Source organism: Scardinius erythrophthalmus, assembly GCF_964197995.2.
Source record: "Scardinius erythrophthalmus genome assembly, chromosome: 7".
NCBI classification, from domain to species: domain Eukaryota; kingdom Metazoa; phylum Chordata; class Actinopteri; order Cypriniformes; family Leuciscidae; genus Scardinius; species Scardinius erythrophthalmus.
The window spans coordinates 13,252,922-13,279,635 of NC_138227.1; the positions used below are offsets into that span (position 1 = coordinate 13,252,922).

The 26,714-nt window shown below is 37.6% G+C and overlaps 1 protein-coding gene across 3 annotated transcripts in view; it reads right to left on the reverse strand.

The window, feature by feature from the left end:
• The window catches only part of numbl (NUMB like endocytic adaptor protein), a 45,642-nt gene that overhangs the window by 14,463 nt on the left and 4,465 nt on the right, over window positions 1–26,714 (reverse strand). For 2 of the 3 annotated variants that reach the window (XM_081370247.1, XM_081370245.1), the window contains exons 1-3: window positions 11,350–11,670; window positions 2,444–2,594; window positions 273–347 (exon numbers count right to left, since the gene is read on the reverse strand). In XM_081370247.1, coding sequence (XP_081226373.1) covers window positions 273–347; window positions 2,444–2,594; window positions 11,350–11,390 — 267 coding nt within the window. In that variant the 5' untranslated portion in view covers window positions 11,391–11,670. Of the gene's footprint in view, window positions 1–272; window positions 348–2,443; window positions 2,595–11,349; window positions 11,671–26,714 lie in introns of those variants that run through there. The other variant, XM_081370246.1, reaches the window with a different exon arrangement.

The window sequence follows — 26,714 nt, forward strand, 5'->3', positions numbered from 1 at the left end:
AAGCATTTTGAACACAATGTGGAAATTTCAATTACTTTTCAAAATTACTCTTTTTTTACTTGGTGAGCAAATGGCCTAGACATGATCTAGCAAAAACTGTTCCAAAAAGTGGGGAATAATAATAATAATAAACATATCTATTGTTTGTTTCGTGCTGGTTACGCATTATTCAATTTCTCCAAAGAATTCAGCTTCTTTGGCTGCCAGTTTGCTTTTTATAGCAAGTGTATATTGTTTTACTCTGTGAGAATGGAAAGCATTACTGTACTCACCAGTTTCAGTTTTTTCACTGCATCTTCGCACACATGCATCCCTCTGGACTCCTCTACCTCCACCAGACCGAGGTACTGCAGAAAGAGAGAAAAAATATAGAGAAGAGAGCGAGAGAGAGAGAGAGAGAGAGAGAGAGAGAGAGAGAGAGAGAGAGAGAGAGAGAGAGAGAGAGAGAGAGAGAGAGAGAGAGAGAGAGAGAGAGAGAGAGAGAGAGAGAGAGAGAGAGAGAGAGAGAGAGAGAGAGAGAGAGAGAGAGAGAGAGAGAGAGAGAGAGAGAGAGAGAGAGAGAGAGAGAGAGAGAGAGAGAGAATGATGAAATTTTTCTTCCACAACCCCATTAATTCTCTAAATGACATGACATGAATTGTGAAAATAAAATCACTGCTCTGTCATTTTTGGTGAGGTTATGTGAGAAAAACAGACAGGAACACAAATTTACTCAACCACTTCAGGGAAAACTAGTCCTGTACAAACAGGGCTAGTGTAGATTTCAATGAGGAACCCATTGAAAGGATATATTTGCAGAGGATATATTTGTGGAACTCTGAAGCGAGACACTTTGTCCAGCCTAAACCAATCAAAATGTCCTCACATGGGCACAATTAATAGTCATCTAGCCAGGGTTATGTGATTATGGTGGCCATGAGGACAGAGGCCATTAAAGGATTACATCTCAGTCTCACAGAGATTCCTGATGCCACAGGATGGAGAGTAAAATTAGGCTGAATTTAATTATACAAGATCCACTGCAATATATCCTCCACTTTACTTAATGATAGTCTTTAGTCTTGAAAAAGCATCTTTGTATTTCAAAATAGGATTGTCAAATGCCTTTAATCAAAATAATTACATAATATTCTGATTAATTAATTACATTAATCACATATATCAGTACTTATTTGAAAAGCTTATTTGTTTTACTTTAATAGCAATACTAGCCACATTCTGGAATTCATATAGAGGTTAAATCTGTTATATCTCACAATAGATTTTCACACTGAAATAGGGTTGTGAATTTTCATTAAAATATTCACATAATTACACATTTAATGGCTTTTACATGAATGAATGGTATATACTCTACTTCTTAACATCCTATTCAAGCCATGAACTTGGTGTTATTGTGTGGGGCTTTGATTGGTTGCCCTTTAAGTTCAAGTCTTTTTTTGTTCAAGCTCTAGCCTTTGGCCCTCAGCCAAACACTGTTAGGGTGTTGCTGACTTTCAAACATTTAAAAAGTCAATCTATATCTGGACTTTCCTATTATACCTGTTTTATTCTGCCCTCTTGCCCTAGTATTGCTTTTAATAACAGCGCCTTAGCGCGACAATTATTCCATTTGAAGTCTAAGCCATTATATGAGTGTTAATGCTTAAATAAGCAAGTCTGGAACATCATAAACTACACTACAGACATTTATGTTGGCAGAGCCTGGGTTAGATTGAATTCAAATGAAACTGACACTATTTACTTTCTTTATAAACATTCCTAGTCTTATTGTGCACTCTTAGAAAAAAGCTTCAAAGGGGTTCAATATAGAACCCTAGAGTTACATTTTAAAGCCATTTTATGGCTTTTTATGCCAAATTTTATGCCAAAAAGGTTTTTATATAAGGAGAAATGTTTTAAGTGATTGCATAATACTTTCAATACTCATGTTTGACAGGTTATTGTTATACAGTATATATATATTATATATATATATATTAAAGTTTGTTTAAGAGGTGCTCACTTCATCAAATTTAATAAAAATAAAAACGAATAAAAACAAAATGAAATAATTAAACTAAATCCATAAAATGATCCCATGATGGGAACCCCACTAAAAGGTTCTATATATGGAGTGCTTGACAGAACCAACACTTAATGTATTAGCAACCATGAACTAACAATGAGCAATACATGTGTAACTGTATTTGTTAATCTTTGTTAACGTTAGTTAATAAAAATACAGCTGTTTTTTGTTTGCTCATGTTACTTCACAGTGCATTAACTAATGTTAACAAATGCAATTTTTGATTTTAATAATGCATTAGTAAATGTTGAAATTAAAATTAACAAAGATTAATAAATGCTGTAGAAGTGCAGTTCATTATTAGCACATGTTAACTAATGAAACCTTATTGTAAAGTAACAAAGACTTAAAAAGCCAGTTGACTTCTCAACTTACCCGGACAGGAAAGTTGCATTTGCCCTTCCGTACAGCCTCTTCATCTGCTTGCCATTGGTGTGGCCGGCTGGCTTCCGGCACGTAGGTGGGCTTCTTCCTGCGCAGGCTCTGACGCAGCTTATTCATCTCCACGCTCTCAAACTCTCTGTTGCTGAGGACAAGAAAGACGACGCGTTAGCAGGAGCACAAAGTAGCCCTTACTTCACCTGAGCTTCTAACTGTGAAGTCAGGACACACACTGGCTGGGACATCACACTGAATGTTGACATATCATACAAACGGCAGTGTTTCCAGTCATGCTGGATAGGCAGGATGTGATCACTCTGATTTGGATCTCAAAAAAAAAAAAAAATGCCACCAACATTAATTTCAGATTTCTTGGTATTTTTCACTGAATGAAAATAACCACAGTATATTGGATTAAACAGAAATGGCAGGGAATGTATTCAACTCGGTCTTAAAAAACAATTACTTTGCTCTCAAGAGGCCTATTTATGTAACATAATTAGGTCATTCATTCTACCCTTAATTTGCATTGGTAATTTCAAATTCTGATGCACAACACAACAAAGCCAGGTCGCTCTGAAGAATGCAAATATTTGAAGCTGTTTAGTCCAAATTACGCATGCACATCATAAAAATTCCACTGAAGAGAATTTACAGTAATACGCATACTAAAACATCAAACACTTAGATGGACAGTTCAGTGAAACAAAAAAGAAGATATTTTGAAAAATTTTACAGAAAGGTAAATGGGGACTGAGACTGTTAAACTTGAAAAAAAAAAGTTATTATTAATATTTTAGCTTTTTATGTTTTGATTTTCAGTTTTCAATTACATTTTTTTTTAAATGACTCATTTCAGTTCAGTTTCGAAGTCAAAATTTTTGTTTACCTTAAGTTTTTCATCTGAAATTTATATTTTATTTTATTTCACCTCAATTAATAAAATAGTTATTATCTAATAGTTATACAGGTATTAATTTTGCCAAATATCTTTTCCACAAAAGAAAATAAATCATACGGGTTTGTAATGACATTAGGCTGAATCAGTGGTTAAAACATTTTTGCTTTCATATCCCTCTTACATTTCAACTTTTACATACTAAAATCTCAAACTATAAAATGTATTATTATTACCATCTTTTCACACGGTTCGGCATATCTTCTCCTTTAAAAGCTGTACACTTTCCACAAACTGTTGTACCGCGTTCTTCAATGTGAACCACAAGCCACACAACCACTTTTGCTTTTATAGCATCACGTCAGAGGCTCAAAGCTCACATTTCCCAAAGCCATGACATGTTACGGGTAACAGGTGGCAGACATGGATTGGCGGAAGTACCACTATGTACGCCTGGCCCGAATCCTAAATGCCACGTAACACACCCACATATTCAAAGGAACACATGATTGTATATGAGTGTGTGTTTTTTTAATAGCCCTGGCATCTAAGTTTCTGGAGGCTTGACTCAGCTCTGGCACGCGCCTGTTGCTGAGCTTTACAGATCGGTTAGGGGTCAGACACAGGATACGCAGGACTGGCACCTGCCGCTCGTCCGGGTAGTGAAGCGGGAATGGGCAGCTGAATAAACCACATGACATTTTTAATGAGGCAGCAGGACATTACAGTACCACCAGTACATTCCCAACAGGAGGGTCTAGATGTTTGGCGGTTCTTGATCAAGATCAGTCAATGCTTTTGCAGGAAGAAAAAAAAATGGAGGAGCTTCCGAGATTCTGCTATACTTTCGGGATTGATCTAATGGCTGAAAGGCTGCCAAAGCTACAGAACAGCAGAGAGGGAGGGGAAGACATTCGCAGACAGAGAACAGGCCAAACGCCAATGAGAGAAAGAGAAGAGACTTTATAAGGAGAAGAAAGAAGGAGCTTGAGATGTAGAAGGGGAGGGAGACAAGTGCTAAACACACTCATTGAATCTTATTGAGGTCACAGTTTTAATGTGTGTCGCTCACACTGTGGAGCCAGTCACAAACGTCAAAAACTAAACATTTTTTTAACTTTAACTTTAAGTGAGCATTTTTTTTATTACAAATTTGATCTAAATGTAATAATACAGAAAATGACAATGCACAATTAAAAAGTTCAATATCGACCAATACGGTACTAACATCATGAATCTCTAGTCGGATTGTGTATGATTGACTGTTTACATTTGAATAATAACAACTTAAAACAACTTGAGCAATGAATTTGCTTCAATTCAATTCAATTCAATTTCTTAATGCTTATGTGAATATGTAACATTTAAATAAAAAACTGTTTACTAACATAGTAGTTTCTGCAATGGCATCGCAAAATTCCACTAGATTTGGTATCGCCTACTAATATTTTGGTGTCCTGACACTCGTTAACACATACAGCAAAGAAAACAATTTGTTCTTGAGAGTTTCTTATGAGACCCGCTAGGGAAATTTCCAAAACATGCATGTGAAAGTCACACAACAGCCATAAGAGCTATCCAAGCCATTCCATGGAAATGATTTCATCACCAAATGAAAACCAGCTGGAGCAACATGGGTAGAGTGAACCAAGACTAAACCAAAACAACACTCAAGACTTCATACACAAAACATTTGGCAGAACACTTCTCTTCTCATGTGTATGTCTGATGGACCGACCATCTACCACATCAGATCCAAGCAAATATCTTGGCTACTATGTATAAAGATTATACATTTATATTACGAATAATCTTGGCTTCTCTGTGAAGCAAATTAACTGATTTATTTTAAAAATCATAACATACTCAAAGCAAAATCCCACTGAAACACTTTTAAAGTAACAAGAAGAACATTTTTAAAAGGTATGACTTCAGAAGACTTGGAATCCACTGCATGAGTTGAATGGACCACTTCAATACTATATTTATTATGCTTTCGTGCCCTTTTTGAAACTTGAAGGAGAATGAGAATAATGCATGGATTCTCATTTCTGGGTGAGCTATTCCTTTAAGGTAATGGGTTGAAAGAAAGAAACTGTGTGGGAGGGAAAATGAAAGCGAAAAAAACAGCCTAGTGAAGGGGCTAAAACCTCACTTAGGACGCTTCAGTGAGCATAAGCGTAGCATCACGTGTAACTAACAAATCAAAAAGGGCTCCTATAGCAAGAGGCTCAAAATCTACAAAAGACCATCGTAAGCTCCCCTGCGGCATCTCAAGACTGTAGAGATACTGATGAGGCAAAGGCTGCAGTATGACTCTCACTACAGTGTGGAGGCGGGGGAGCAGATATAGCTTTTGTCTCATTATTGCAAAAAATCAATGCTCTCAGCGCAAGGAATCAAACCGCAGCAGCTGCCTGCGCTCATTTTAGAGACACCGTGGGTGGACAGTGTAATGGAGGCTTTTTGGGTGCTTTTGAAAAAGGGAGTAATTGTAGCATGACACTTACGGTCTCTTACGGTAGGCTGTGCTCAGGCCTCTTCACTGGCATTGAGATGATCGGGTGGAAAATAGTCACACACAATTTATTTCAGCAGGGATTAACGGGATAGTTCAACTAAAATGGAAAATTCTGTAATTGTGTTATTCTATCCTCATAATTTACTTGGCCTTTTATTGTTTCAAACATCTGTGAAATATAAAAAGAAATTTTGAAGAATATTACTGCCGCTTAATGAAAATGAATGGTGATCAGGGGCTGTCAAGCTCCATAAAGGTCATTTTCATGATGCTTTTTTTTTCTTTTTGCAGTTTGAAAGCTCCTGTTCACAATATGCTTTCATTATATGGAAAACAGAAGCTCAGATATTCCTCAAAATATCTTATTTTGTGTTCAATGGAACAAAAAAGGTCATACATGTTTGGACTGAATTATAATAAGTTCCGTTATCATGAGACAAGCAGGGCAAAGCAATTATGGATGCCCCGATATAAAAATTTGGACCAATACAATAAATCTATAATTATTTTCATTATTATGTCCGATAACTTATAAGTAGTTAACTTTTATACTAATTTGTCAAAATAAATTAACAATAATACAATGAAAAAAAAAGTATAATCTAAATGTGAATTTAGGTGTCACAACATTATAATATTGTACAAATGAAACTGAATATTACATTACTGAATATTAAATTATTAAAAAATAAACTAGTTATTATTAAATTAGCGTTTTAAAAGTTACATGTAAAATAAGAGGAAAGAATGCACAATTAAATATCTATTTTTGACCGATGCAATAAAAAACCTTCAAATATCGGCTGATAACCGATATGTTGCTGGTATGGTGTTCAAAGGCTTGGGGTCAGTCTTTTTATTTTTTTATTAATACTTTTTATTCAGCTAAAACAGATTAATTTGATCAAAAGCGGCATTTATAATGTCCATTTCAAATTTTTTATTCAAATAAATGCTGTTCTTTTGAACTTTCTGTTCATCAAAGAATCCTAAAAAATATTTATATCCCGTTTTCCACAAAAAAGATTTAGCAGCACAACTATTTTCAGCATTGATAATAATAATAAATGTTTCTTGAGCAGCAAATCAGCATATTAGAATGATTTCTGAAGGATCATGTGACACTCATGTGATATTTACTGTATTTTTGGTCAAGTAAATGCAGCCTTGAAAGTTATGTCATATTTCATCAAATAAGAGACCACAGTCCAATAAGAGTTGTACACATATTTCTGGAGTACAGATACAGAGCTGCACACAAGTGACCCAGTTTTAGACCTTATAAACCCCGTTTGCAAATATTATCTGACCCAGAGAGCAAAGGCGACTTGTTTCTCTGGCCATCTGTCACAGCTCGTCTAAAGAATCCACACCATAACACACCTGCTCCGATTGAGGTTACACTCACACACACATAAACATGACACCCACCCACACACACCCACATACGTCAGATCCAGACGTGAGTAATCGTGTTTGCAGCAGATGACAGGGGAAAAGGGACCAAAATGTTTATCCCAAGAGTAACAGGCCTGTGCTAATATCATCAATACCGAAAGACACTGACACAGTGACCATTTCACACTCAAAGCCAGTGTGAATATGTGGGTCATTCAGGTTTGCAGTACATGCTGTCGATTCAATCACGTAGGAGTTTTCGATCAGAATTCACTGACATAAGCTGATGAATGTTCGTAGCACACAAACTAAACCAATGTCCTAGTAAAACAATCCTCCTACAAAATGTATGTCTGCAAAGAGTTAGACAGCCGTGGGCTGTAATGCAGTGAGACAGCTGATTCAGAGACTGCCATCAAGACAAGTCTTATGCGCTCGATTGACAGACACTCTGCCTAACCAACAAGGGCTTCTGAGGCTTTTCCCAAACCAAATTTTCCCTCAATCCACCACAGGCGGAAATCAAACTCAACTTAAGAGGCATGATTATTATTTGGCAAGGATATTTCCCTTGCTCTGCTGTTTATTTTAGGGATATGTAGCTTCTTATTAGCAGTGGTTGTGAAAAGACATTTAACTCTCCTTTAGATATAAATCAACCTTACTTAGCGTTGAAACAATGAAAAACAATGACACAGAAGTAGCGACAGATTTTCCTCCAGGTTATTCTTCAGCACATCCAAGTGTAGCAGATTATCGGAAAAGAAAAAAATGTAGGACGTGGAGCATCGGTTGTTGGTTACATTTAGAGATGTGGGCATTGCATTCAAAAATTGAGCAAGTTTGCAGGGGTGGGGTTTATGCGGAATAAAGTACAAAGTATACTTTAGTTTTTAGTCGAAAAAGAAACTGAAGAGGCAACAACACTAAACTACTGGACAAACATTAATCTTTCTAGTAACTTTGAAAGGATATGCCTTCAACTCTAAGCAAATGCCTGTGTTCACATCCAAACTGAGGTATACTTTGGGCTTAAAAGATTGGAGAAATCCAGCAGAAAATGGAGTTATGCAACAACAACAAAATTACAAGGTCAAAACTAATTTAATCAAATAAAACATGCATTGCTGAATTAAAACTTGTGTCATTTTTCATTGAACAAAGACATTCAAAATTGAATTCCTTTTGAAGTAGGACACTTTCCGGTTCATCTTCATCCACCTTGGTCTTCCTCAACATCCCATATATGCCCACCTGACGTCCGTAAATATTTTTTAATTGGAAACATTTTATCGCATTCCCTAGACTCTCCCCAGGCCTACTGACCTTGACTACAGAAAGAGGCATTATTCACAAGTTTCTTTTCACAGCATTTGTAGATTAAACTTGAAACATGAGAGACAAAAAAGAGATAAAAGAGATAAAAGAGGCAATATATCTGAGTCTTCTACCAAGAGTGAGGGAAGGAGGGGCATGTGAACGGTTGTTATCAGAGGCTTTGCATGCGAATACCTCAGTTACATCTCCATACTTAACAGTCAAACTCTAACCCTGACCTCCTTGAAACCTTCAGTTCATCCCCTTACATTATTTAACAGCTAACATTCTCTAGAAGTGACTCCTTTGTCTTCCTCCTCTAATCCCTCTGTCAAAAGCATCATATATTGAGTAACAATAAAGGTAGAGTGTCTGTTTTCAATACATTCAATAAAAAAGATTAATATAGTTAAGTAAGAAAATCTCAACTCATGCAAGATTAACTAAATTTATCATGTATAAGCAGTGGTATTGATTGAATACACATAGGAAAATAATATTGTCTTGCTTATCTAAATGTGATGTAATGTGTAGTTTTCCTTGCTGTGTTGACTGAAAAACAGGATTTAGGCCTATTTTATGTAGCCTATTTTAAAAACTAAATAAATGAAACACACAAACTTTTAATGAATGTGCAGACTGGACAGAGTGCAGGGAAAGAATAGCTAAAGGTCTTCTTGAGTCTTGACTTGAATTATTGATTTTGTTTATTTTTGGGTGAAGGGCAGGACATTGAAAATAGCTCTGAGGTTTCTTTTTCAACAAAATGTCAACCAAGTACATAGTCTCTCATAGATTATCCAACATAGAGTGGGTAGATTGACATCCAGGAGGTTTCAAGAGCTGAGGCTTGAACTGTCTAGACAAGCATGTGTGATGCTCTTGAAGAATAATTCAACCTTGAGATAAAATTGAACACCTTGGTTTTCCAAAGCTTTTCTGACTATTTTGAATGTTCATAAAATATATTTTTGTCAAACAAAGATCTGCATGTAGCGTCAGTTATCAGCTCAATCTTTAGCCTGGCTGATCCATCGTCTAAATAAACTTGGACTAGGGATTAGTCACGATGGTCGACTCAATCAATTAATGAAATTCAGTGGGCAACTGGGATGTGTTCCTGGGTCAGTATTGTTGTTTGTTCTGAAGCAACATTCCCATCAACCAATCAGATTGTAGGGTTAAGGCTTAGGGAAGGGCTTGGGACTTCCTTACAATTTAAGGGTTGGTTAATTAGTTGGGGTTAGGGCAGTGGTTCTCAAGGTGTGGGGCGCGCCCCCCAGGGGGGGCGCAAGGTTACTGCAGGGAGGGCGCGGGAGATGAGCAAAAAAAATAATAATAATAATACAGCCGTTACGTTACTACGGCATTCAAGTGCGTGAAAGCGGTAGTGATAGCGCTCTTCTTTTATAAAGCGGCAACGAACGGCAATGAATCGTTCTTCTTCAGACCGTTGGAACAAGCCCAACATAGAAGTTGCTCGCCAAAGAAAAAAACCTCTTCAGCGGACCGAATCACGAGCTGCTATTGTGAACGCGGCACGCGGCACAATATATATATATATATATATATATATATATATATATATATATATATATATATATATATATATATATTTATTTATTATTAATTTTTTTTTGGGAGGGGGGGGCGTCAGATTTTTTTATAGGTTTAAAGGGGGGCTTGACCAAAAAAGTTTGAGAACCACTGGGTTAGGGTCATAAATACATCCATAGGGAAAAATAAATTAACCTAAAGAAAAACTGTAATATAATAAGATTTTTCTTACTCCATAAGAAATATACATATTTTATCTTAAAAAAAAAAACACAATTCAAGATATATTCTCTGTAAACTAATCCTAATAATGCACATACACCATTTTGCTTCTGAGGTAAATGTTTTGTTTTAATCATTTTTAGATATTTTTACTTTATTTATTTTGTAAGTGTCGAATGTTGTTCGAATGAATAAGTGTCGAATGAATGTTGAATACCTGGTATTGAATACCCAATACCTGAATTGAACAACTACCTACTAACCATTAATAAGCAGTAATAATGAGTTTATTGAGGGAAAAGTCAAAGTTAATAGTTAGTTAATAGTGAGAATTGGACCCTAATCTAAAGTAATCTAATCTAAACATATATTCTCTGAAAACAAGTCTTACTAGTTTTGTTATGTGTTTTAATTTGGGGGAAAAGTTGGGATTTTTTTCTTAATGAAAATGATAATTCCTCATACACAATTGTAGTGACCTATTTTGCCTTCTGCATATCATGCATGTAACCGTGGCCCTTTAAGGCCACCAGTAAGAGAAACTGATAGGTAGAGACATGAGAATCCTCTCAGTCCACTGCGTTCTCTGTAATGATGCCCTTCCAGGAGAGGAACATCAGACATGATCAGTCTTTAATTTGTTTTCTGATCAACCAGCCAACAATGCATTTGATAACCGCAGAGAGCCACAACAACATATAAATCGAATAATAAACAGACAGATAAGTATCAGCTGATCTATTCAGTTGGTATATCAATTTATCTATTCATCTGAGCCATATGGAGGCTCATGCAGTTACTTCCTGTAAGAGTATTAGCCAAACACAAGCCTTCAGAATAAGCTTGGTTACTAATCTGTAAGATGCACTGGTTCTAGGGCCCATGTATTTATTTTAATAAACACAAATTTCACGGCACGAAGCAAAACATCCATTACCCTATTCCCGCGAGGCTAATTCTTCATCTTTAAATAGAAAAAAAACTCACCTCCCCTCTTCCGTCTCATCCATGTCACTGCTGAAACTCATTTTAGACAGATAGCAGAAGACCAATGCCAGGTAAAGTCTCAAAATCGAACCACCGTTGGTTTCGCAGTCAAAACTGACGTTTGATGTAAAGCTTGAGGCAAAATGCTGTTGAATATTCAGTACTGGGATCCAAGAGAAGGAGGAAACCACACCTCCCCTTCAGAGATTAACTTGGAGAAGGCGACAATAACACATGTGCTCAGTCTCATCACCATATGTGTCCCCGTCTACAGAAACACACGCGGACGGAGGGAGACATGCGATTTGCCAGGATGTGCTGAGCTGCAGCCTCTGAGGAACAAATCAACTTTTTGTCTTTCCACAACACAGACTGCGAGGGGAGGATGGAGAGCGAAAGATAGAGAGACAGGGAGGGGAGGGGAGACAGAAACAGAGGAGGAGCGCGGGCGGAGGTGATTAGACTGGAGATGGTGATGACACACTTTCAGTCGCCCATCTGCAGTGCCAGTTGTCTGTGTCGTTGTGTTTGTACTCTTGCTGTGTTCCTAAGCTGCACTCAGCTCTTTAGGCATCATTTCTACTCATAGAATAGCTAATGTAAAAAAGACAGTTTTGTTATTCTGATAGATTGGTTATTGAGGATAGAGCACAGTACGTGCACATAGCATGCTTCCTGTAAGCCTATTAATGCTGTAGTTATGAAGAATGACCTCAGTGTACTGTACTACTTGCGTAACAAAACGCCTTTCATAATTTAAAGACATACTGCCTTTTAATTTGTATGTTTATATAGCTTTTTATTGTTTTATTTGTTACATTTTTCTAAGGAAAGACATTTCCTTGACATTTATAATGAATTTCGAAATATTTTTATTATTTGTTATTTTTTGAGGAACCCCTTTGAACTAAAATATGCACTTTAAAATTTAAAGTTAATATCAATAATTTTATATAATTATTTAATAAATTATTAGCTTTTTTCAACTCACAAACTCCCTGCAGTTCCCACACAAACCCCCTTTTTTTAAAAACCCTGAGGGTTTATTCCATAATTATTTATTTATTATTTGTTCTGTTTACATGTGCATGAAAGGAACCACAAAAAAAGTCAATTGTAGGTCATGCTTAAAGGTACAGTGTGTAATTTCTGCAATGTTAGTGGAACAAACCGAAATTGTTTTCAAACAGGTTTCCCAAAAACTGTCACATTGTTTAGGTATACAGTAAGTCCCGCCTCAAACTCACACCATTGGTTGAGCCAATGTTGCCATTTTGAAAGCACAAGTGTTTACTTTCCAACCTTACTTATTGTTGTCTCTGCACAATAAACTGGGATATAGAAAGTATTTTGAAAGTGTTTGCCCTTCTTTTTGTTGTACATGTGATAAACATTTTTTTTTTTATCAGGAAATGATGAAATCGCTCAATATGTCACTTGAACGCACATCATTAGGACTAACAAACCTATCTGTGATAATTTCACAGGACTTGAAGGCAGTATAACTGTCCCTTCAGCTGTCTTGTGCTGACTGTATAAAATCATCACTTATCTTTCGAATCATGTCGCTGCACCGGGAGTCTCTTGGCCGGTCCGACTGGTGGAGCTTCCCTCTGGTGCTGAATTGATCACGCTCTGTTGATTGAACTTGTCCTAAATTCTCATGACCCAAATGAGGGTCCACCAGCAGGACTGGATCAATGTATTCACATGGACATTTAACCAGACTAATCATGTCTAGCATTTTGTATAGCTGTTTTACCTAGAGGCAGAGGGGTCTTGAGCTCGAAAGAAAAATCACATGCAAAGTCTAGCAAAAGTATTTTGGTCCTTAACTAATTGCAAATTTTGTCACACTTTAATTCACAGCACTTCATTCTACAAATGGAACCTCTTTGGGTAAGCAAACTCTCCAATTTAGATGGATTGACACATAAATACATATTTCTATGCTATCTGTTAGTCGAGATGTATGCATATCCAATCCTCTCTGATATGAAATTATAAATGCTATATAGGAGGACCTCATATGAATATAAACAGGCCTCCTGGCAAACATGCTTTCCGTTGCCAGTCAGTTAAACAAGAGTCAATCAATGTGTCCTCCTCTCTCTAGAGGGTCAGAGAAAGCGAGGTCAGATTTATGCAGTTTGACTGTATGAGCCGCATCCTAGAGAATGACAGTCACAATGATTCAGTGGCACATTGCCCTCTACCTGCACTGAGCAGCAACAGGACAAAGGCCTGCGCATCTTTACTGAGCCGTCAGAGGATACATGATGTAAACGAATCTGTCAGTAGGCTACAGCTGCATATACCACGGCACAAGAGATCCACATTAAACAATCACTCAGTTAGAGTAAATTAATTCATTGTAATTTGTAATTTTATTTGAAAATGTCGTTATCAATGAATTGCAATTTCATTTCTTAGAATACTGCAATATTACAATCTATTTTTACAGTCAAATTTTTGAACACACATTCCTGGTCATATTGTACAAAAAATATCACCTCACACTATTCCAAAGAGGAAGAAAATCTGTACGTGTAAACTTTTATCAAAATGTAATACTTTGGATGAATGAAACATTTCTAATAATAAAATGTGACAAACTATAATCTTAGCCAAGACTACATTGAACATTAAAGGGTTAGTTCACCCAAAAACTAAATGTCACAAATTACTCACACTCATTCCAAAAGCTTTAAGACTTTCAATCATCTTCGAATTACAAATTAATATTTTTTTTAATAAAACTTGAGACTTCTGTCCCTCCACTGAAAGTCTTTTCAGCCAAACATTTAATGCTTTAAAAAGTTCATAAAGAGATCTTAAAATAATCCACATGAATCAAGCAGTTTATACCATTTCTTCTGAAGAGACATGATCACTTTTTACAGATTCTCAAATGTCAGGCAAATATGTTTGACCTTCCATTTATCATATTTGACGTGCACTACGTATATGTTCTGATCAACTTTTATATGTGAACAGAGCTTGACATTGACACCCACCAACCTGCCATTTCTCCATACATATTGATACTGAAATATCTGAAATGTTTCCAATACTCATTTTCCACAGAATAGATGATACCAGCTGCACTTCCTCACTCTCTCATCTCACCCACAGCAAGTTGACACACAAACCTGCCTCCTCTCACTCACTCGTTTAATTTACTCCAGATGAATATTGTTGGTGTTACAGGGCTTGAATTTTGCCGTGGGATTGCGCGTATTGCGCATAATTTTACTCATTCCCGCAGATTTTGAGCTCACACCCAAAGTACGTGCACATAAGGCCGCCTCTTAGTACTAAATTGAGCATAAACATAGTCAGTTATGTTTCAAGTAAACATAAACAATTGAGAAAGAAAATGCATGTGTAACAGTATAAAGGATCTTAAAGTGACAGCAGCATAATTTCCCTGCTGCCAAATTATGACATTATGCCATTATTATGAGATAATATTAAAAATATCTATATGGCATGTTTTCACCATGGTATCGATGTCAAAATTGTGGCCAGTGAAAATTCTGAGTGGCTGGTAACTTTGGAAAACCACTAGCCAAAGTGGCTTGTGGGCAAAAAAAAAGTTAACATCAAGCACTGTGAATAAAAGCCTAAATGAAATTGGTTAAGTGATCTTGTCTTTTCAGAAACCTTGGATTTGGAAAGAAAGAAGGGTGAGTAAATGATAGAATTAAAAATTTTAAGTAAATGAGTGCATGCAACCAGCAGTTTACTTCCATAAGTCCCAACAGAGGGCGGGGACTATGACTTCCCTCAGCTGCCCTGCATTCAGTCCCATCACCATGGAGGGGAGCCCCAGGCTCATGTGAACACACTGGCCCGGTCTGCTTGTTCTCAAAGCCTCAAGGTATAAAAAGCAGCCCATCTGACGCAGAAGCACTGATATCAAGCAGACGAGAGCCTCCGGCGAGGCCCAAAGAGGCGCAGAGACCAGTAGCGATGCCACTTCCTTGTTTGTTCTCTCGAACTCCACTGCATTTGATTACTAAATCTTAGTCTCAAACAACTCATTACCCCTAATGTGTTTTCTCCCTGCCCTCTCCTCTTTCTCTCTCTGCCTGTTTTCCTCCCTCGTTCTAATTTTCGCTACAGGCATGATTGCAGTCCCTGTTTGATCTGACAAGAGACCCAGAGAGCAATCACACCCAGAGGTCCGTCACGCTAAGAATCCTCACTGTTCGTCATACCTCACTCCAATCTACATCAACACCCCCCAATCACCACCTCCTTCGACTGCATGGCAACCAGCTCCCATGGCAACCACTCCTACAAGGGTTGTATGGGGTGAGTACCAAAGCCTGATGGAAGGAAGAGGCTATGGGAGAGATGAAGCATGGAAATGATGTGCTACTGCAAACACATTTTGACTAATTGTTGTCTTGACACTACTTCCTGGCACATGGTGGGGAAAATTCACAGTTTAACTACGCATAAGTGTCAGGAGAAAGTTTAACATACCTAATGCTAATATTTATACAAAGAATCTCTTTGGCAAATGACTGGGAGTGTTTTTGACAAATAGAATTCACTGGTTTTCATTGGCCGAGAGCAGGGTGTTCGATGGCTGATACAGCATAAAACCAATATGAATAGTATAATGAGACACAAAATTGTGTAAATTATTAGAAAACTTATTAATAAATAAATGAAGAAATAAATAATTGTGGAACATTTGCATGGGAAGTTATGTGCTTCTTTTTCTTTGTTCTGGTTACTTAATAAAGTTGATTGTTTAAAATCACTATTAATTTTAATTTGTAACCCAATTTACTTACATAATGTGACATATTTCAAAGTGAAACAGGATATTTAACAAGAAAAAAAGTATGGCACAACTTTATCCATTGGTAATTGATGGAAAGAATGGAGCCAAAAGAATGGAGCCAATGTAAATGCAAATTTACTAAAAAGGTTCTTATAGTTGTTTAATTTGTTGACATTATTCAATAGTCCATTGTGGCCAAAGTGATGACAGTGAAAAAGAAACGTCATTTCAGAGGAGGAGCAGGTCATTACTTTTTTATAGTAAGTAATAGTTACACTCAAGTTACACTTTGTTTTAAGGTGACATTGTTACATTGTACTTACTCAAATAAGTACTGAGTAATATTAATTAACTACATGTACGTACTATAGAGTTACGGTTAGGGTTTGTTACTTGTAATTATGCATAATTTTCTGTTACTACTGTAGTAAGTACATGTAGTAACGTATAACTGTACCCGTAAAATAAAGTGTTACCAGTTTTTGTATTGGAACAAAACGGAATAGAGAGCTAGAACTTCTGTTAAATGTCCAAGCAGGAATGTTTAATCAACCGATAATCTCAAAATGGCTAAATACCACACGATTAACCTGTTTTATGTATAAATCTGTCAATAGGTCAGAGTTAATGTCAACAGTGCTCACTGACATGCTAATGCTTTCGCTCAATTCTCCCCCACAAAGTCTACATTTCCCTGAAAATGTAATTAAATGCCGCTGGGTGCACAGTTCACAGTACACCCAAGACAGAAAATAAATAGACCACAGTGGGAAAGCACGAAAAAAGCCAGTGACTGAAAAATGTCAGCATGGCAGGACCTCCAGCCACGTCCAAGTCCATATATTGGATAAACACAAAAACTGTTTTTTAAATTTATTACCCGCAATTATTAGACTGCAGCCGAATGGTGCGATGACTCAAGTATGTTTTATGGAGGTTTCCACCACACTGGTAAGAGTGAGTCAGGAAAAGTGAGTGGAAAGGAGAACAGACCCACAGATGGCCCACAGCAGGGCTGGGACATGCCACATGGTTCCTTCTTGACAGCTAGTGGCATCCAACACAGGGAGCAGAAGTGGACAACTTTGTTATGCTAATGGCGTGGGACAGCTGCCTGTGGTCATGGGGCGAACTTAGAACGTCACTGCCCGGGTGAAACTAATAAAAAAAATGCTAATAAACCTATCATCACAGACGACACTGGTTCCTATCCATGCCATTAAATGACAAAGGTTGTCATATAATTTTAGGGATGCACAATATATCGGAACCATATCGGTTAGCAGCCAATATATTTATTGGTATATGTGAATAAAAGTCTAAATTATATATATATATATATATATATATATATATATATATATATATATATAAAGTATAGTTTTACTATCTCTTTATGAACTTTTTGAAGCATCAAAGTGGTAGTTGTGTAGCTGTCAATGGAGGAACAGAAAGCTCTCAGATTTCATCAAAAAGAACTTCATTTGTGTTTCAAAGATGAGAAAAAGTCTTCTGGGTTTGGAACAACACGAGGGTGAGTAATTAATGCATTATTGGGTGAACTATCCTTTTAAAGAAAGTTTGGAGTTTCCTACTCATTCTTGCTTTGTTTTCAGAGACTTAACATCTGCATGCTGCCGTTCTATTTAAGAAAGAAAACAAAGGCATGCACTTGTCTGACCCTGTTGTGATACGCAACCAAGAGTTTTTTTAAAAGAAGAGAAGTAGAAACCATTATGCTATCAGGCCATGCTACAAAACATTATCTCAAAATAAACCACCTAAATTGAAAATATTCCAGACATACCATGTTTGAAAACCTTCGATGTCCTTCAATACGCCAGAATAACAGACGGCTGTTATTTGTGGACTACATCGATTGTGCTTTAGTAGTGCCTTGGCTATAGTCTGGACACTTCACCCAGTGCATTGGATGACCTTCGCTAGGCAGATACAGTGTATTGATTCAAACTAAAAGGCAAGAAGAGCAAAGCAGACAGAATGAAGTTAGCGCTCCATGCTAGACTGAAACGACTGTTATCTCCAACTCTCGACCAGTCAGTGAAAGTCATTTAAGCCATGGAAGCGCACCTTTCCATTAATGTTTTGTCTGGATGTTAGGAAACAAAGCCTTGCGAGAGAAAGGGACTTGACAAAAACTCAACCCAGGCTGAGATGCTTCCTGAAAATTTTCCCCACTTGATAAAAATCATGAATAGTGGTAAATTTCTATTAGAGCAGAGGAATATAATGTATTACTTATATTTTTTGTATTTTTATTTTTTATTAGAATTTGATGAGAAATTAGTTATTTAGTTACGTATTAGCTATGTTTACAAGCACCCAAATAATCAATTGATGTCTCAATCAATCCAAATGAAAAGCCTTTATGTAAACACCTCATTCGATCCGACTGAGTTCGATCTGAATGAAATTCAAATCAAATAATCCGATCAATAGAAATAATTAAGCATATAAACACTTGAATTGCACACGCTCATTTCCTCAATTTTATATTTAGATTACCTTAGATTGCCATAATCAAACACTCACTTTGGGTGTGTTCACACTTGTAGTTCGGTTCGCTTGGTTCGGAACAAAAAAAAACAAGAAAAATGTAGTCCTGGTTCGTTTAGCATTCACATTGGCATTTTAACACCGAACCTAAAGGCATAGGGATATGTTCACACTTCACAACCTGATTGGTCGGCTTTTATTATGTATATTTCATGCCGTAACTTACCAAACATCCAAAACAAGGCTGTGTGCTGGGATTTCTGTGCTCGTCTTATGTGCGTAGCCTATAATGGTATTTTGACCAGCTGAGAACTCGTGAATAGCTTATATAATGTGTAAAGGAGTCAAAACAGCAGCTGGAATCCCTCCGTCACACACACAAATGAAGATCTGCTTCGAGGAGACGTGGTTCTGATGTCTGAACAGAACTGTGATGTTCAACATCGCGTCTATGACGAGAAAAAACAAGTATGCTTGAGCATTCTGTCCTTCTTAGGGTCGCATCTTGTGACATCATATCCCGTTTATGGTTAGTTTTCGTGTTTTATGTTTGTGTTGCGTTCATGTTTCATTCGAACCGCACCAGAGTCCGTTTGGAAGCAAAACGAGACCCATCTTTTCAGCGCTCTCGGTCCACTTGTTTGGTGCGCACCAGTGTTTGGATGACAGCATTCACACTTATTCAAATGAACCGCACTAACAGAGCAATCACACCAGGGTTCGTTTTAATCGAACCAAACATGCCAAGTGTGAACACACCCTTAAAGTTAATCTTCAAAAATCACTAGTCACGATGATCAATTTAACAGTTATCAGGCATAGCATGACATTATGAGCTTATTGGCCAGAATTTCAGTGTCAGAAGTTCAATATTTCAAGAGACAAATGTGAGATTTTAGTACATGTGAGATCTTCAATATGAGATCCAACAAATTCAGTCTGGACTCTTCTAGATCTAGGTTTTTGAAAACTTTACCTAAGAGACAAACCAAAAAAAGAAAAGAAAACTGAAGATATAAAAGGTGTGGCTTAACAATGGCTAGGATTTGAAGAGGCTGGACGGGTGTGCATACAGAGCTTAAAAGCACAGATCACAGATGGTCACCGCGTCTCATCTTTCAGCGGGCCCCAGCAAATAATTTGCAGAGGTATGCTGTGCGGCCTTTGTCAGCACGTGCGTCTGTCAAACACTAGCGTGTGCCAGGAACAATGGCTGGACTACAAAGAGACACAGCCCGGCCTCCCCGCCACCAACACAATTGCTGTGAATTGCTAGGCACGCGCAACTTGGAACAAAAGGGAATGGGACTGGTACTGGGTGGCATCAAGCCGACACAAGGCCCACCCTCAAGGTATCTGGCCAAAAAGCTTCAGCATCAGCATTCTGTCAGACCCCGTTCTGTCAGCCTTAAAAAAAGCGATTTTTTTTATACTATGCAAATCACTGTTCTGTTAAATTCAGTGTGCATTTAATATCGCATTAAATTTATCAACAGTGACAGTAAAGATATTTATATACACTCCAAAATATTTATATTTCAAATAAATGCTGTTATTAAATTGTGCAGCCCAACTGTTTTCAACACTAATAGTGATAAGAAATGTTTCTTTAGAAGCAAATCCATATATGTGACACTGAAGACTGGAGTAATGATGCTGTAAATTCAGCTTTGTCATCACAGGAATAAATTACATTTTAAAGTATTCAAATAGAAAATAGTTCTTTTAAATTGTGATAATATTTCACAATATTACTGTTTTTACCGTATTTTTTTATCAAATAAATGCAGCCTTGGTGAGGATTAGAGACTTCTTTCAAAAAAGGTTCAGCATCAACATTCTGTCAAACCCTTAGAAGTTGTGCTCACAGTTTTGCAAAAGCGTGTATGCGTACGAGTCGTGAATGCATATGGAAGCGGGGTTAATTCAGTGGAAGGGAGGTCACACCAAAGAAAGGAACATAAAAAGATCCTAACAGCTGGGACAGATCTACAGGGATACAATGGAGTCGGAGTGGGGGAGGGAGAGTGGCAGAAGAGAAATGGGACAAGGAAAAAAAAGATGGGTAGACGGGCCACCTTTCTAGAAGCCTGACAGGGGTCCTTTGTTACGGCAGCTGGTTGCAGGATGGTCAGACCAGCTGTGCTTCCACTGACCCCCTCCCCCCGTCCCGCTCCGCTCCCTGACCAAACACAGCCAGCTGTATGAGGGAGGAGTTAGGGGGTTTCAGTGAGTTTGGGGGAGGGTGTCCAAATCTTAGGACCCTTACATGGCTCACTTCTAAGTGATCTGCAGCTTCTCACTGTGGGATGATTAAGTGCTTTCAAAATGGTTTACAAATGGATCCAGTGCCTCACATTAAATGGCTCTGGACCCCAAAGCATTCAGACTCTAAAGCAGAGGTAGATAGTGACAAACCAATAGAGATCATTTTGAGATTATCTGCATTGCCAAAAGTGTCCGACTGCCTGAATAACAAAGGTGGTCAGTCTGGCTAGTATTTCAAAACAGCCTTGTCAAATGGATGGTACACTTTTTTGAGCAATATGTAAATTTACTGTTCTTTAAAGGATCATGTGACACTGGAGACTGGAGTAATGGCTAAAATTCAGCTTCGCCATCGCAGGAATAAATTACATTTTGAAATATTAAAATAGAATTTTTAGTTTTGATCAAAGTGATCAAATAAATGCAGCCTTGGTGAGCATAAGAGACTTCTTTCAAAAACATTAAAATAATGTTTTAGTGAATATAGGGATGACAAATTGATATTCTTCCTAAACTTTGCAACAAAAAAAATACATTTAAGACTTAAATTATTTTTAGTGTTTTTAAAGATCAACTTTACGTCAGTGTTAAATGACGGCAAAGGTAATCTAAACGTAAAAATAGAGCAAAGAACAATTCAATATCCAATATTGGCTTTTAAATATCCATCAATATGATTGGTATCAATAAACACAGATGAGCCAAAACATATACTGTTATACAGTGTCGACCTGCCGAGACATGGACTCTGCAAGACCCCTGAATGTGTCCTCTGGTATCCGTATTTGGCACCAAGACATTAGCAGCAGATCATTCAAGTCCTGTAGGATAGGAGATGAAGCCAGAGTGGATTGATTTTGTTGGTCAAGCACATCCCACAGATGCTAAATTGGATTGAGATCTGGGGAATTTGGAGGCCAGAGCAACACCTTAAAGTCTTCTTCTTGTTCCTCAAGCCATTCCTGTACAATGTGTGCAGTTTGCATTATCCTGCTGAAAGGTCCACTTCCACCAGGGAACACCATTGTCATGAAGTGCTGTACTTGGTCTGCAACAATGTTTAGGTAGCTGGCATGTGTCAAAGGTACGTCCACAAGATTGGCAGGACCCAGGGTTGCTCCGCAGAACATTGCCCAGTGCATCACACTCCTCCACGCTTGTCGTCGCCCCACAGTGCATTCTGGTGCCATCACTTCCCCAGGTAAACGGCAAACATGTCCAAGTGATGTAAAAGAAAACGGGACTTGTCGGACCAGACAACCTTCTTCCACTTCACTAGGGTCCAGCTGCAACGCTCACGTGCCCGTTGTTGGAGCTTTCAATGGCGGACTGGGGTCATCATGCACTCTGATACAGAGTAGCCCCATACAGAGAGTGCAATACAATGTGTGTTGTGATGCATTTCTCCCATAACCGTCATAAAAATTTTGTGAGACTTGTGCCAGAGTAGATCTTCTTTTTCTCGGATGAGACGAGATAGCCTCCGTTCCCCTCGTGCATCGATGAGCCTTGGGCGCCCAACACCCTGTCGCTGGTTTGTGGTTTGTCTTTCCTGGGATCACTGTAGGTAGATTCTCACCACTACTGACCAGGAGCAACCCACAAGCCTTGCTGTTTCAGAGATACTCTGACTCAGTCGCCTTGCCATATCAATTTGGCCCTTGTCAAAGTCGCTCAGATCTTTATTCTTGCCCATTTCTCGTGCATCCAACATGTTGATTACAAGAACTGGTCTTTTCTTACCATCTTATCGACCCATATGTGGCCTAGTTAGGTGATGATCAACAATATTCACGTAATCGCTTTACCTGTGACTGGTCATAATGTTTTGGCTCATCAGTGTATATTGTATACTATCAATCATTACCAATAAATCCAAAGAAATCTCTATTGGTATCACTAGTGGAGAAATCTCCACTAGTCAGACAGACACTGACACAATCTGAATTCTAAAATAAAACAAAGAATTCACAAAACACTACTATCAGAGAGAACACATTTGCTGTGTAAAAGTGTCATATGCTATGCATTGCCCCCCTTCTGAGACCATCTGCCTTAAATCCATAATGCATGTCACTGTATTACCTAAATGATTCTTTTATTTTAGCATTAAAAGCTGTTAAAACATTTACAAAGTGAAACTATTGATCCCAGCATCTATCCAGCCTGCTCGTAAACCTCTATGTTATGTTCACTGCTCGCAAAGGCTTTGCTCTATTGATAGACACATCTCATTTAACCATTTAAAGTCTGCAGAGGTCCTCTTATGGTCTATAAGAATCATATAATGGAAGCTAAAGTGCCAATCCACAGAGCAGGAAGACACTGCGGTCCTGTAAAACGGCGGAGAACCATAGACAGGAATATTCACTATTTTTTTCAAAAAGAGTTCCAGTAGAGCTCTTATTACACTACATCATGTTTCCAGACTTCTGCAATGACAGCCTGCAGGCGCCGTTTCACAGTGGATATATTTGCAAGTGAAGTCTGCACTGTAGATTGCTAATGAGGACTTGAGCTTGAGGTACACCTATGATATGAACAAACTGAATAAAGACCCTATTAAGAATATTTAGCCAATATTTTAGACTCTGAATTTGAGGTCTGTCTATTTTTCTTTGAAACTGTTAACTGAATGTTACTCAAGAATCTTCACTTGTTCCTAAAAAGGAAGCTCAAAACTCACAAAACGCATCAAGTAAAGATTTCTTATATTCCATCAAAAAGAAAATTTGAATCACTGAAAACTTCCAATGGTTCATTTATATATCATTTATATTAAAATTTATATATGATGATTTTAAAATAATTTGCGAGGACAACCAAAAATAGATAGGCTACTATAGGGATTGGAATTTCAAGTACTTTTGCAGTAGAGTACTTTAAAACATAAAAAAAAGTCTTAATAAATTAATAAACCTCAACAGATAAGGTTAGATTCCAGAACTATATTAAAAATATATGCATAAACCATGGACTGTAAAAAAATATACGGAATGTCACACCTCCACTCTCTTCCATTGTAGAAAAGTGAAGCCGCCAATGTCCCAATATGGCGCTGACATCTTGCGCTGATTCGGGACCCGAGTCTGCGTAGTAGTGAGCATGGAGTGGAGTATCAAGGCTCCGCCCACACTCCCACAGAGTCGTTTAGTACATTTTACTGCAGAACAACTCATGTCGTGTGAAATAAACAGTTATCGAAATGTAGAAATTAAAATGAAAGCACCAATCTCCTCCCCAAAAAAGTCAGTTGGTGCCTCAGTGACTACTTTGCTCAGCTGTCAATCACAACGGTCAATCACGTCAATTTTTATAGCATCAAATAACTATCTAAAACCAAATTTATTTTAAAAAAACGAACATTTGCACTTACATCAGCGTGATAAAAACTACATAAAATGACAAATACCATCTTTGGAAAAAAAATTTTTAAAGTGTAATTTAATTGTTTAGTTTGTCTCACGTGCCATTAAATTACATGGAGAGGGCGGGGTTTATGACCTATACTTTGACAAACCACCTGGGGGCGTTCGAGACACTTTGGCTTCACTTTTCAGGACTTGTGCGGCACGCTTGGCACAAACACATACAGACACACCAATAAAAAAAATAATAAAGTTACGACTACATAATAGTAAAATGTTTCATTCGCCCTCACCCATGGCATCTACACAGAAACAAAGTAAACTGCTAGCATACAGGCTAACGAAAGCGAAAAATCCAATTTAGAACAAACACAAAAACATATGAAAGATCTGGTAAAGGTCAACATCATAAACTCTTAGGGACAAACAAAGTTTTGTTGTTAACAAGTTAAGTTAACAACATGTTTCAAATATTCTTTCCAACTTCAATTATTCCCACTCATCTTGGCTAGACTTGCCATTATCATCAGTGAAGAACTGGCTCAGTTTTCTATCATCTGTCTTTTCCAATGCATGGGTGTGGTGTGTTTCGTTGTGCAGCATGCAAAGCAAATCAGTTTGTAAATTCTGAATACCCTGCTGAAAAGAAAACAGCTAAAACACTAGACTTCATAATGCATATAGGCCTATTGTTTTTGAAAAAGAGCTTGTGAAATGTGCTTCTTGCTTTTCTAGCTAGCAGGCTAATATTAGCTGTGGTTTATGGCCAGGTATGGCCTGGCAACCCAGAAAGCAAAGTCAAGTAATCAGATCTATTGTCATATCTGTTGTCAAACTCAAGATGGAGTGATGGATATTAGGGCTAAATGATTAAATTGATATAAAACAGCAAAAGCTATTATTATTATTATATACTATAGTCTATTTTACAGTGAAATATTACAATAATATTTACTAGTAGTAGTAAAAATAAAAATTGTGCAGCCCCACACAGCAAGGGCTGTAATAATTTTTTTAAATTATTTTATAAAATAAATAATAGATTTTAATTGCATTCACAATTTTAATCAGAAAAGCTAGTAAAAAAAAAAACTAACTAAATGGTGAAAAAAAGGTCTGGACATGCACTTTGTCACAGCACCCCAACAATTCAGCTTCTTTTCACAATACTGAACACAAGTTTTACTCATAAAAAAACTCTTTATACACTACAGAAAAATGAGAAAACATATTTCAATAAGTTCACTGCACATCTTGTTCAGAAAATTCTTTGTGGAGTTGAATACGTTCATTTTCTAGCCTCACTCAAACTGAAGAAAAAGTGAAAGTGAGTGAAACCACTACACCATATTGAGCAAATGCTGCAATAATAGATGATATGGGCTCCGCACAAGACGTATTGATCGAGGGCAGGAGGCTAAACAGAAAACGTAATAGACAGATGAGACTTAGCAAACCATGGAAGAAATGATGGAATCCAACCTTCTCTGATTGTGCCATGTTTCAATTGCATAATAGCATTTTTCTCTTTTTTTTATTTTGTAATGTAGATGTTCTATAGAATTTTGGGACATTCAGGTCTTCACAGCTATACAGTCGCACTGTCTGACTCTGACTACAAAATTCTTCCCCGAGAAGTTTACATGTTCTGTGTTTACATAGAATCTAACTTTCCATAAATTCCTTCCTTCCACTTTAAGTCAACTATTTGTGGAAATGGTATAGGTGACACATGAAAGGATAATAAAATCAGTCAAAAAGAAAAAAGCGACAACAAATACTACTTGACCTCAACATCCGTCTCGTATGAACAGATCACGTGGTCAGACGAGACAGATCTCCATTTACTACTGTACACCATGACCACTTGAGTCAGATTTCATCAAAGGGAGGGTCTCTGATAGCCTGGTAATACCAAACTCTGCTACTTCGCTTGTCTGAAGTTTAAAATCATTGGTTACCCGTAAGCCAATCACATAACGTTTGGTTATGGCGTGTGTTGTGCGCATGCTCAGCCGCATCTAACTTCCACTGTAAACACATGTATGATGCGAAAACAAAACCATCGAGTGAAATACCGGAGTGACCATGTCTGTGAATGACTTTTGCAGATTATGTGAAGTAAATCTACGCATCCACGGTACAATCAGCGTCTACGTCACGGCTCTCAACCCCGCCCTCTGTTCGTTGATTGGCCGGCTGTTTTCAGGCCGGAGGAAAACGGAAAGCTATTACGCTGTCTCAGACTGAGTACAGAAGCGAAATGAAATTGAGCGGAAGTACGAAGTCTGACATAGTCAGGCTAGGTCTCTGATGCCATTGATTTTGATGCCATTGATAATGTGTAATACGTCAAACACTCAGCATTACAGTAAGCATCCCTGTTCCATGGACCACCATTCTCATTTTTC